This window comes from Monodelphis domestica, chromosome 1, assembly GCF_027887165.1.
Source record: "Monodelphis domestica isolate mMonDom1 chromosome 1, mMonDom1.pri, whole genome shotgun sequence".
Classification (NCBI taxonomy): domain Eukaryota; kingdom Metazoa; phylum Chordata; class Mammalia; order Didelphimorphia; family Didelphidae; genus Monodelphis; species Monodelphis domestica.
This window is the reverse complement of record NC_077227.1, coordinates 619,595,893-619,608,075: the sequence shown is the minus strand read 5'-3', so window position 1 is coordinate 619,608,075 and position 12,183 is coordinate 619,595,893. Positions and strand designations below refer to the sequence as shown.

Genomic DNA, 12,183 nt, shown 5'->3' with positions numbered 1-12,183 from the left:
TACTAGTAGCAATGTAGTGATCCAGGACAATCAGGAGGGATTTATGAGAAAGAATGCTATCCATGTCCAGAGAAAGAACTGCGGGAGTGGAGATGCAGAAGAAAAACATGATAGATCATGTGGTTTGATGGTATTATGACTGGGATTTTGTCTTTAAAAGATTACTCTATTGCAAATATGGATAATATGAAAATGGATTTTGAACAATGATACATGTAGTAAGATTGGATTTGAACTCTGGACTTCAATCCCCACAATTCCTTGCTCCACTTCCCCAAAATGCTTTGTAATCTCACTGAATTTTAAGTTGGGCCAAGATCAAAAAGGGATTTAACCTGATTGCAAAGGCTTTTGTGGTCTCTTTTGGACTTCCGTTTTGGAGCAGATGCGGCTCTTCCATGATGTGAGATTATCTTGTCTAGGCCTTTTGGCCTAGGCACGTGTTTCTTACTGTGTATTTTCTTTAATCCTTAATCTTTAACAAACCTCTAAAAAATATAATACTCCTTGCAGAGAGAAACTAATTTCTACCTGCCTCAGTCTCCCCTAAATTTTAATCTTTACAATGTATAACACAGTGGAGTTGCTTGTCAACTCTAGGAAGGGGGAAGGAAGAGGGGTGCGAAATCATGAATCATGTAATCATGGAAAATATTATAAATAAATAAATTTATAGTAAAAAAAATACTGCTGCTAAGTCTGTAGACTGAAGAGATCAAAGCAATGGCAAGGTCTCATATGTACATAAATATTTATAGCAGCTTCTTTTGTGGTAGCAAAGAACTGGAATCCATGGAGATGCTTATCAATTGAGAATGCCTGAAAAAATTGTGATTTAGGATTGTAATGGAATACTATTGTGCTCTAGGAAATGATGAAGGGGTTGGTTTCAGAAAATGATCAAGAGAATATTTTTAGAATATCTTGGCAAGACTTATATGAACTGATGCAAAATGAAGTGAGTAGAACTAGGAAGATATTGTACACAGCAATATTGTAACAATAATCAACTGTGGAAAACTTAGCTATTTGATTAATACAATAATCCATGGCAATTCCAAAGTACTCATGGTGAAAAATGCTGGCTGTCTCCAGAGAAGAACCAATGAACTCTGAGAGTACCAGTTGAAACATATTTTTTCACTTTTATTTTTGTTTTGTTTTTTCATGACATATAAGGCTATTAAGGATATATGCTTTACATGACTTCATATGCATAATTGTTTTTGTATTTCTTGTCTTTTTGATGGCCAGTGGAGTAGTTGGAGGGAAGGAGAAAATATGGACCTGATAATAAACCTTTTTAAAATTAAAATTGAATACTAGTGTTATTGGTACATATATATTCAGTATTCATAGCTATAGTATTTTTAGTAAAATGTAATTTCTTTGATAATTTCTTTTAATAAGATCTATTTTAGTTTTTTATTTTCTCTGAGATTATGATGTGTATACTTCCTTTTTCATTCCAGTTGAAACATGATAGACATTGCTGTAGCCTCATATTTTAACTGAGTCTGTTTTCTGTTCCAAGTGTGACTCTTCAATACAACATATTGTTAGATTCTGGCTTCTAATCCATTCTACTTTCCTCTTCCACTTTACAGGTGTAATGGATGGGGAAATGGAGCCACCCACTACATTTACTTGAGGCTAGAGAGTGAGAGAAATAGAATGGAGCAAGAAGGTAGAGAGGGGGAATAGGTTGTTCCTCCCCTCTCTTTCCTTAGTAAAACCAGCACTAATTGTCCTCAGAATTACAGAGTATGTCTCTTCAGAGACTGGGTTGAATGTAAAGACAAGGACTGAAACGGATTCTTCTTCCTTGAGGAGAAAGTATAGCTCTCCTCCCCAAGCTTCAGGACTCTCTCCCTGGATATTATGAGGCAGGCACTTGATCTAAGGAATAACCTTTTATTCTAAAGGGACACACACAAGATAGAGTAAAGAGGATTATTGAGTAAGGAAGTAGAAAGTGGGAAGTAGGAGATCCCTAAAGTTAACAACTGACTCCCTCCACAAATCCCGAAGGGTCAGGTTTCCTGCCTGACCCTCCTAGGTCAGTTGTGAGAGCTGTCTTGACTTCTATCTACCCAGGTTGTAGTACAAAGTTCAAAGACAGACTTTAGGGGATAGAGAAGAAAACTCTTCTTTGGATGGATGACTTTATAATAAAAGTCCTATCCACTCCTTTTCTCATCAGCTGGATCCAAGGAATTTGAGTTCAAAGAGAGGTGGTCAAATGCTCAGAAGGTCATTCTGCTTCAGTGATTTCTCTTTGACCAACCACACTTGAGAAGTTCCCAAGGAGAAGTGAGGTAACTGTTTTGAATTTTCTCAGCTCTTCTGTTCTTTTTCAGAATTCTCTGTCTTCCCCCTTGATCCTCCCCTGCTTGGGTTGCTTTTCTGCATGCTGAATCTGACTTTCCTCTCTTACACAGGTTAGCTCATTTCATTTACATTCACAGTTATGATCACTGATTATGTATTTCCCTTCATCCTGTTTACTTCCATTTTTTCTTCTTTTTTTACCCTCTTCCATCTTCAAAAGTGTTTTGCTTCCTTAATCTATTCTCCCATTTATCATCTCCCATTCTCTTAGCTTCTTCTCTTCCTACTGTGGGGAGAATTCTATTAGCAGAAACTCCAGTAAGAGAAACAGTCTCCAAGCCAAAAAGAAATAGGTTTATCGAGAGAGGGTCAGTCTCACAATAAAGCCAGACTGGTCAAGACCAAAGACAAAGAGCCTTAGGAGATGGCCTTTTTTTTAATGCACAGAAATCTGAAGATCCAGTGTCAGATCAAGACAAATATTGGAGATAGTTAGAATCAAAATAGTATGAATATGCAGACTCCAGATGGGCATGATATAGATACTGAATAAGCTGGAAAGTACAGAGTTATCACCTAGTATTCAGTATCTATTCTTAGGCCTAGTCTTTACAAGGGCCCTGCAATTCTTGGAAAATAAGGGGATAGGATCTGATATATGAACAGCTCCTATGGATGTCAGGAGCAAGTCACCCAAGTTGGTAGGAAATCTAGGTCAGTACACCTTTAGAGATAAATATTCCTTGTCTTACTGCCTATGTCATTGCACCTCCTGTGATTAACCATTCATCCTCTCAGGATATGGTGGACTTGGTAGGAACATTTGGGTTACAGGCCTAAGGTCACAGAGCCTGTCAGCAAAACTTAAGAGCACCGTAAGCTATATTTTTCCTAGTTAATGTTTCTAATATAGTTATATTACATGACTATTAATTAAAAACTAATTATTGTATTATAAAAATAACCATAAAGGCTAATTCTATTATAATCATAAAAGGGGTTTGAGGATTTCACATTCACATTACTTCACTATTGGGTAAGATGAATTCCTATTCCCAACTCTGTATGTCTGTATATTTGAGAATATGTATACTTTTTTCCTTAAACAAGTACAGATGAGAAAGAGATTCTAGCATTGCCCTTCCCTGCCTTTTCTCCATAGTAAAAAATCTTTCTTGAACCTTTTTTGCTGGAAGCCATCAAAGACCACAGACACGGTCCACGTGGAAACCAGGGATGGCAAAGCAACCCCTAGGAAGGATGGAAACACCCACTGAAATCTCCTCAAGGTACTTTCATTATTAACATCCCCTTATTATTGGAATTGCTATGTTTATTATTCTTACTTAGTCCCAGGAAAAATAGATGAGAGCAACATGCTTGCAGGGTTAATACAGATGTCCCACTCTGTCCCCCTAGGATATTACCAGGAAAGCCCACTTACAAAATTAAACCTAACGATTCTTATATACCCACTTAGATAGGACCCTCTTTTCTAGGCATAAAAACTTCTGGCAAATCTGTGCTCTGAATTCCCTAACCTATATCTGGGTCATGTTGATTCTACCCACTGATCCTACCCTTAGCAACAATGTTTCATTGACTATCTCCCTAGGCTTCCTGTCTGTTGTTAGGTTCCATGGAAACATGTATGTTGAGAATGAAACTGTATGTGTGATCATGAGGGTATAAAATAAAGTCAGGCCTCAGCCAAAGTGGAGCAGTTTATCCTGTGAAACCTGTGCTGCAGGTTGAATGTGAAAACTGTGTTTCATCCATCATTTTGCTGACACTGTCCCACCTTCAAGACCCCATCCCCTGTAGGAGGCTGGCCCACTCCATAGCAACTGGTGCCCAGGACTAGGGACTCTTAGCTAGGTAAGCACCCTCCCTCAAATATAAAAAAGGCCCCCAGAGCAAAAGGCTCTCTCCAATTTTAGATGGTTAGGATCCCACTGAGGGTGCTGCAGACCCCCTGTAAGTGAGTATAGGTAAGGAGGAGTGGGTAAATTCAGAACTTTTGAGAAGATAAAAAGGAAAAGGGGTACAGTGAATCAAAAGAAAGAAACTTATTTACTGTAAAAATTAAGCACACTCCTCAGAAAAGGGGAGCAAAATTGAGAAAAGCAAACAAGCCACAGTTGGCTAAGTTCTTGGACTTCATTCACATTTGTAGTCCTTGGGCTGACTTACAAATGAATTGGATTCGATTTAAAAACCTATTAGACTGACAAAGGACCAGAGCAGTTTCCCCTTGAGACATTTTCCTTGTGGTCACTCTTCAGAGATACTTTAGATTCCACCCATGAGGCTATTCATCTTGGGCAGACTTTTTCTAACCTGTCTATCATGGAGAAAATACCCTTACTATCTGGGCAGAAATTCAAGACCAAAGTCTTTAAGATTTCAGTGTCAAATCTAGATCCTGATGAGGAGAGACTCCCCCTGGAGACAAGGCTATGTTAGAAGATGAGGATGCTAGGTATAACAATCCCCAGGTTAGGCAGCCACCAGCAGCTTCTCCTCTTCCTACCCCATCCCCTCTGAGGAATTTTCCTATGCTTGGAGAAGAGAGGAGAGTATGGATAGAGGTAGGAGATCCTCCTTTTCCACCTTCACAACCCCCCAGATTCTTGGTTCTAGCAGGGAGGATCCCCTCTTTCAATCCCTTGTCACCTGCCCTTTTAAATGTTTACACTCAAGGCTCTTGAGCCAAAAATTTTTCTCTACTTCTTACAGTTTTTCAAGGAGATAGTACCTTGGAAACAGCAAGATGGATTTTTCATTTCTCTCTCCCCTTTTTTCTTCCTCAAGATCTTGAGTAAACACCTTAATTTTTAAAGTATGCTCCCCTTAGTCTGTGTTTAATATTTGTTTTGTGTGTCTCTATGTGTGTCCACATTAAGTCCTTGTCTCAGTGTCTTCCTAATTGGGCATTCACAAATTATGATAATAGTCCTCCCAAAAGGAGGTAATTAATTTTGGCCTCTAAAATTGACAGAGTGCTCCATAAATCTTACTTTTTCTTATTTTGGGAAGGGCCTCCCAAGAAAAGAAAAAGGGATTGATTTGGAACACACAAAGGGTAATTTTATCCCATAAATTGGCTATTCTCTAAGATTTGATATTAAAAACCTATATGTATACCTATACATATATATATGTAACCTTGGAAAATTGCTAGTTAGTCTGAAAATATACCATGATATAGTGTGATTTTGTGGTGATAATTGTAAGTAAGAACTTAATAAATGCATATTTCCTTCCTTTTCCCCTTTCTTATATCATCATTTCCTTGTCCAAACCTATAGCTCTGTGTGATTCTCTACTACCCTCACCCCATCCTAACTGTAAGAGGACAGAAAGTTAAGATCTGAAATTGTCAGTCAATAAATATTTATTAAGTTCCCATTCTGTGTGAGGCAAAATGCTAAGTTCTTGGGATATAAAAGAAAGACAATTCCTAACCTCAAGGAGTTGTCAATCTAATGGAAGAAGACTATAGAGTAGAAGAAAATAAAATGGGAGTAAAAGAAGAGAAGTCATTTGGTGAGGGGAAATGGGTAAAAGACAGAGAGGTCCAAAGGTATACAAGTAGATTGAAAATGAACTAATGGGTAACTTGGGTCCCCTCTTTAAATGAAAATTTGGATCTAATCAGAGATGACCCAGGGTGAGAGGATCCTAATGAGATGAGAATATCAAGTTTGACCTGATCTTGCCTGATAATGAGGTTATATATGCTATAATGGAGAGTTTCCTCTGGACACAGTTGGGTGGGAAAAGAAGAAATAGCTAGCCTGGGCAGCATCCTTAAGTGAAGGCTAGGGGAGGAACTCTCCACTCAGCACTGAATTTAGCACTTCCTTCTCCCCTCTTTCCTGCCAAATAAATCATTCCCCCAACCCTACTTCCAACCTCAGCATGACTAAGTGGACTTCTCTATGTAGGGATTTTTCTCTATGTAGGGACTTTTCTTCAAGGACAGTAAGATTAAGAATCCCTGGGAGCAGTTGGGTGGCTCAATGGATTGAGATGGGAGGTCCTGGGTTCAAATTTGGCCTCAGACACTTCCTAGCTATGTGACCCTGGGCAAGTCACTTAACCCCCATTGCCTAGCTCTTACCACTCTTCTGCCTTAGAACCGATACCCAATATTGATTCTAAGACAAAAGGTAAGGGTATATATATATATATATATATATATATATATATATATATATATATATATATATATATAAAGAATCTCTAACTCATCACAGAATCTGTTGGTTGCATAGAACAATTCAAGCTCTTGAAGAATGGCTCTTCTGGACTCTCATCTTCCCAGAGACTTAGAGAACTAGAATTGTCAGCCTTAGAGACCTTCCTCAAGTGATGGATCCTTTCAGATAAATTTTCTGACATTTATTCTGGGCTTTCAGGATTAAGGTTACTGAAGTTATTGAGGACATCTCTCTGCCAGGATACTTATGCACTCAAGAGAGCCTGAGAATTGCTACCAACTTTCAGTTCCAAGATACAGACATCCTCTTGGTCACTTTCCCAAAATCAGGTAAAGATGTAGCTGGCATAACTGACGTCCTGAAAAATAGTGAAATAGTGATTGGCTTTCAATCTCCCTTTTAATTCTTGTTTTTCCTTTGTTAAACATACCCTCCCACTCAAACTCAGTAAACTCACTAGTAAGACCTTATAAACTCTAGGATTGAAGATACCCAAGTTTATTTGGCATTTAAAGCCCTTTCGAACTTCCTACCTACTACTTTAATCATCATATATATTTCTCCCTTTCACAAACTCTATAGTCCAAATGAACTGATCTACATGCTGTTCCTCACACATAAACACTACCTCTGACCTCTGGGCCTTTGCTTTTGTGGTGCTGGATTCTGGAATGCTCTCCTCACTTCCAAATCATGGAACCTTTAGTTTCCAAGATAAAACAAGGCAGGATTTGGGCATTCTAACTCAAATTCCATTTTCCCTTATCTGCTTGGTTTGAACTCCCCTTAGTATCCTTCTCTACCACCATCACCACTTTCCAACTTCCTTTTGTTTATTGTCTTCTCCCATTATATTGTAAACTCCTTGAGGTCAAGGACTGTCTTTCTTTTCCATATTCATATTGCTGGTGCTTAGCACAGTGAATAAACACAATTAAAAAAAGATCAGATTCAACCTCCCTTGTTTCTACTTTGTATATGTCTTATGTATACCCATTTATGTACATGTTGGGTTTCACTATTTAGAATGTAAGCTCCTTGAGAGTAGGGAGTTTTTCTCTGTCATCTTTGTATCTCTAGTGCTTAGAGCAAGTGCCTGATAGTAGTGTCAACATGGAATCTAGAAGTCCCCGAGAGAGTCCGGAGGGACCTGGTGATCCCCACTGACAAAGAGTCACTTGACAGCTTGGGCTTAAACCTGTCTGAAGTGGATTGTTAAATCTGAGATTCCCTTTGGGTTGGATCCTCACAGGAACAGACTCAAACCTGAGTCTTTCACCTCCAAAACTAAATGGACTGGGGACGGCTACAAGTCTAGGACTTGTAGATTCCATATTGACAGTAGTGAGTATTTAATAAACATATATTGACTAATTAAAAGGTTGGGTGAATAGAGAGCAGAGGGAGTATATCGTAATTAATCTTTCTAGATCTCAGAGTGGTTCCCTCTCTTCTCCATTCACCTCCCACAAATATTTCTGGAGCAGCATAGCATGGAATAAATTGGAAGTCATAATGAAAAGAGCCCCAGATCTTTTGTCTTTCTTGAACAACCCAAGTTAGAACCCTTCCATAATAGATCATAGGCTCTGTTTCTTATTTTAAGCATTTTTTCAATTATCAAGTATCTATTTTTCTCCTTTCAGATCCCCATCCATCAAAAAAGTAAATTTAAAAAATTGTTATCTATATATACATAGTCAAGCAAGATACATTCTTATATTGGCCATATCTATCAAGATAGGTCTCAGTCTGCATATTTCGGACATTATCTTTTTGTTGGGTGGGATGCATTTTTCATGATTGTATCTCTAGAATCAAAATTGATCATTGATTTGATACAAATTTTAAGTCATACAAAATGGTTAATTTTCATAATGTTGTTGTTGTTAATAATATATTAATTGTGTTAATATTTACTTTACTGTGCATCAGTTTATATAAGTCTTCCCAGGTTTCTCTGGAACCATCTCCATCATTTCTTCTGGTATAATAGTACAAAAATTCCTATTTCAAAAGGCAATAGGTTAAAATAAGAGTAAATATGAATGCCAGGTCTACAGTCTGTAGGACCTGGATTCAAATCTGACCTATGTGACCCTGGGCAAGTCAATTGATGTCTATTGTTCCCCTTTGTGACTATTCTATATTAGAATTTAATACTAAGAAAGAAGGTAAGTCTGTTAAAAAAGAGTTAAGATGAGTATATCTGAAGAGAGGGCATTGAATTAAAAAGTCTAATGGATGGATATACCTTGTAGAAGCTTCTTTTGAAATAACAACCTATGGTGTTGGACCACAATGTAAGATGGATGGATCATTGGTATAGGAGGCAAATCAGATACCATGTTTCCTACACACTATGGTCTTAGATGGTGTCCCTTTGAATGTGTTCTGAATGACAAACAGGTCCCATCACCCAGCCCAACTTGCTCTTGGTCATTCAGCTGTAATTCTTATTTGATGGGTGAAAGGATGTGAACCTTTAGTTTTCTAGAAGGGCCAAAACTAAACTCTAGAAGGTCTGTGGCAACAAGAGACTAGAAAAGTCAAAGAGAAGACCATGGGTTAAAAAAAAACTGGAGTATGTTTTTGCCCAAAGGCCAATAAATGATCATAGATTTAAAACGGGAAGGGACTTTAGATACCATCAAACCCAACCTGCTCATTCAGTGACTTGACCACAGTCCCAAGAGAGTAAGTTCTTGAGATAGGTTTTGAACTAACTCAAAAGCCAAGTAACCTGTCCACTAAGTTACTTAACTTCCTCTGAGTTGATGTTATATCATAAATTTGTGTAACACCTTTACTTTTCAAATCACTTTCACATGTGTTATTGTTGTTATTCTTGTTATTTATGACATTAATATAATTAAGATTTTTCAAAGTCCTTTTCATTTTTGTCTCATTTGATCCTCAAGACCAGGGAGTCCCCAAACTTTTTACACATCTCTCAGACCACTGGAGGGCTAGATCACAGCTATCTGATGCCTGTATATAGTACTGGAGGTGGTTCTGGGCCTGTGACACTGTATATCACTGTCTGGGATAGTGGAGGCTGCAGTACTAGCTGTGATGGGCCTGTCACACCTTGCACAGGTCCATCACTGCCACCACTATACTGGGCAGCAGTATACATAGTGTGGAATCCCCTCCCTCAGATTGCCGCTCACCATGCTGACGTCTTCCATTGGGTAGCCACATAATACTTTGTGTGGCGCCTCATTCTCATTCAAACAAGGTGCCACACAAAGGATTATGTCACTGGAAGTAGTACTTTATGTGAGAGGTGCCATGCTTTGCGGTGCCCCCACATACAGTGCTCCTCTCACTGACCACCAATGAAGAAGTACCCCTTCCGGAAGTGTGGTGGGGATGGGATAAATGGTCTCAGGGGGTTGCATGTGGCCCATGGGCCATAGTTTGGGGACTCTTCCTCAAGACAATACTAAGAGTTACTATGATAGCCACTTTATAAGTGAGAAAACTGAGACTGAGAGTGACTAAATGACTTGCTTAAGGCTATACAGCTAGCAAAAGTCTGAGAGAATTCAAACTGTTCTTTTTGACTTCAAGTCCAATACTCTTTCTAATATGTGGACTTCAAAATCACTTTCCCAGGTAGATTCAGAAGATGTCATTATTCCCATTGGACAGCTAGGAAGAAATGAAAAGGTCCCCAAAAGAAGATTAGCTGAACTAATTGCAGACAGGAATAAAAACTAGGGCTCTGATATACAAGCTCATGGACTCTTTTAGTAGTTCATGAACATGATACTATTTAAAATTCCCCTTAAACCAAACAATAAATATGTTAGATACCTACTTTGTGAGCCTATAAACATTTATTAAACATCTTCTACATGCCCAGTCCCATTCCTAGACACTAGGGAGACTGGGGCTCAGATAAACTAAAAGCATATTTATTGATATGAGAGATATTGAGGAAGTAAAAATGAAAAGATTTAGCAAATGATTTGGCATGTGAGTGTGAATGAGAGGGAAGGGTAGAATGACTGTATTTTAGAGTCAATAATTCGGGTATATAACTCCTGTTCAGTTTGGCTAAGTCCAGTGCCAGTTCTTGATTGCTTAACTTTTGTCCTTTCCTTTTCTAATATCTAGTTTCCCAGTAACAGAGTCTTTACTTCTTTCATAACTAGGTCCCTGATTCTTGGAGACCCTGTAATCTATTCAGTACAAGAAAACAGGCAAAAGGACCCAATGAAGCAACCCTCTTTTAAAATGTAGGGAGGTCAAGTTCATCCAGGTGAGAAGCATCAAAGGGAAGGAATTGAGCTCAAACCCTTTGACTCCAGAATTAGTATTACTATATTGTGCTATATTGCTTCTTAACAGATTGGGACATCTTCTAAATGTTAAGTGGGTGTGAGATTTAAACTGAGGTTTTTGACTTAATATGAGAGTTATAAAAGTGGTTGCCATTTATAAAATAGTAACCCCTAAGTCAAAATGATTGTTAGCAGCTTTTATTTATTAAGGTAGAAAAAGTTAAAGTGGGAAATGTAGAAAAGAGACAGAGCCTTAACAAGCCTATCAGCCCTAAGTGCTTCTCTGGGGAAGTCCAGCTCAGTCCCCTGCAAGGGCTGTCTCAAGTCCTCATTGCCACATGAAAGTCCAGTAGTCTTCAGCAAGCCAAGGCAGAAAAGAGAGCCAAGAAACAGGGACTGGTGTCCCAGACTATGTTGGTCTCTTTGTATACCTGTTTTCCACAGCATTTCCTGTCTTTCCCCTCCTTCATAGAAACCAATTTTTTGCAGTCTTTCAATTTGCCTAGCATTGCCCAAGGTGGGACAAGTGCTTGTGGCCTTTGGGGTTGTGAACTAGTAAGTGACTTGTGAACTCTCTTACCTAATGGTTAATTGGGGGTACTAAGCAGGGGTACTTTAAATTCTTGATTTTATCAGCTAAAAATAGTGTTAGGGGTGAAATTAGGGTTGTTGACTGAATAGATTAGTGGTTGCCAGGGATTTTAATTCAATCCCAATAAAATACTCAAGTCAGTTTGGGATTTTTATGGTGGTTTAATTACAATAGAAGGAAGAAATTTAGAAGACAAGAGAGAGGAAAGGATATAAGATTTCTCTGGCTTAGCCTAAGCCAAGGGAAGTTTGGAGGCCTCAGTGAAGGGACTTGTCAGAAGATTAAATCTAGCTCAGCTTATAGCCACGAGGTCTCCTCTGAGATGAGGAGCTTCCTCAGAGAATAGTGCTTTTAGGAAGTCAAGGAAAGGAGGAATCAGTCTAACCACTCACCAAGGTCACTCAGGGAAGACTCCTCACCTAAACCATGCTACAGAGCCAAATGCCTCAAACATTCCAAAATGACTCCCAGAACTCTCAATGCCACCCAGAGCCCCCAACACTGCCTCGAGAGCCCAATGTCACAGAGAGAGAGAAAGCCAGAGAAAGGCAGTGACGCAAAATAAATAGGCAGTTCTTTACATCACTTCCTGCATCTAACATGTAACAATGGTAGCTTAAATGCTTAAACTTGGCTTTGGACAGCCCAGTTGTTTCTGATTTGTCACTTGCTAGCACATGTTGGTAATAGGCCATCCTCTTCACAGTTAATCCTTAAGAGGGGTGTATACATTCCTGGTTGC

General features: G+C 38.7%; 1 protein-coding gene and 1 long non-coding RNA gene across 5 annotated transcripts in view; one reads left to right on the top strand and one right to left on the bottom strand.

Annotated features, from left to right (window-relative positions):
• The window catches only part of LOC100033268 (sulfotransferase 1C3-like), a 40,136-nt gene that overhangs the window by 14,292 nt on the left and 13,661 nt on the right, over positions 1 to 12,183 (top strand). For 2 of the 4 annotated variants that reach the window (XM_007476659.2, XM_007476660.3), the window contains exons 2-4: positions 2,204 to 2,318; positions 3,528 to 3,620; positions 6,756 to 6,886. In XM_007476659.2, the coding sequence (XP_007476721.2) occupies positions 3,568 to 3,620; positions 6,756 to 6,886 (184 nt within the window). In that variant the 5' untranslated portion in view covers positions 2,204 to 2,318; positions 3,528 to 3,567. Of the gene's footprint in view, positions 1 to 1,607; positions 1,688 to 2,203; positions 2,319 to 3,493; positions 3,621 to 6,755; positions 6,887 to 12,183 lie in introns of all 4 variants that reach the window. The other 2 variants (XM_056813868.1, XM_016427680.2) reach the window with 2 other exon arrangements.
• On the bottom strand, positions 6,735 to 11,928 carry LOC103105492 (uncharacterized). Its single transcript, XR_459126.2, has 3 exons — positions 11,834 to 11,928; positions 8,478 to 8,564; positions 6,735 to 6,915 (listed from the first exon to the last, which is right to left on the bottom strand). It is a non-coding gene; the product is annotated as an uncharacterized LOC103105492 (long non-coding RNA).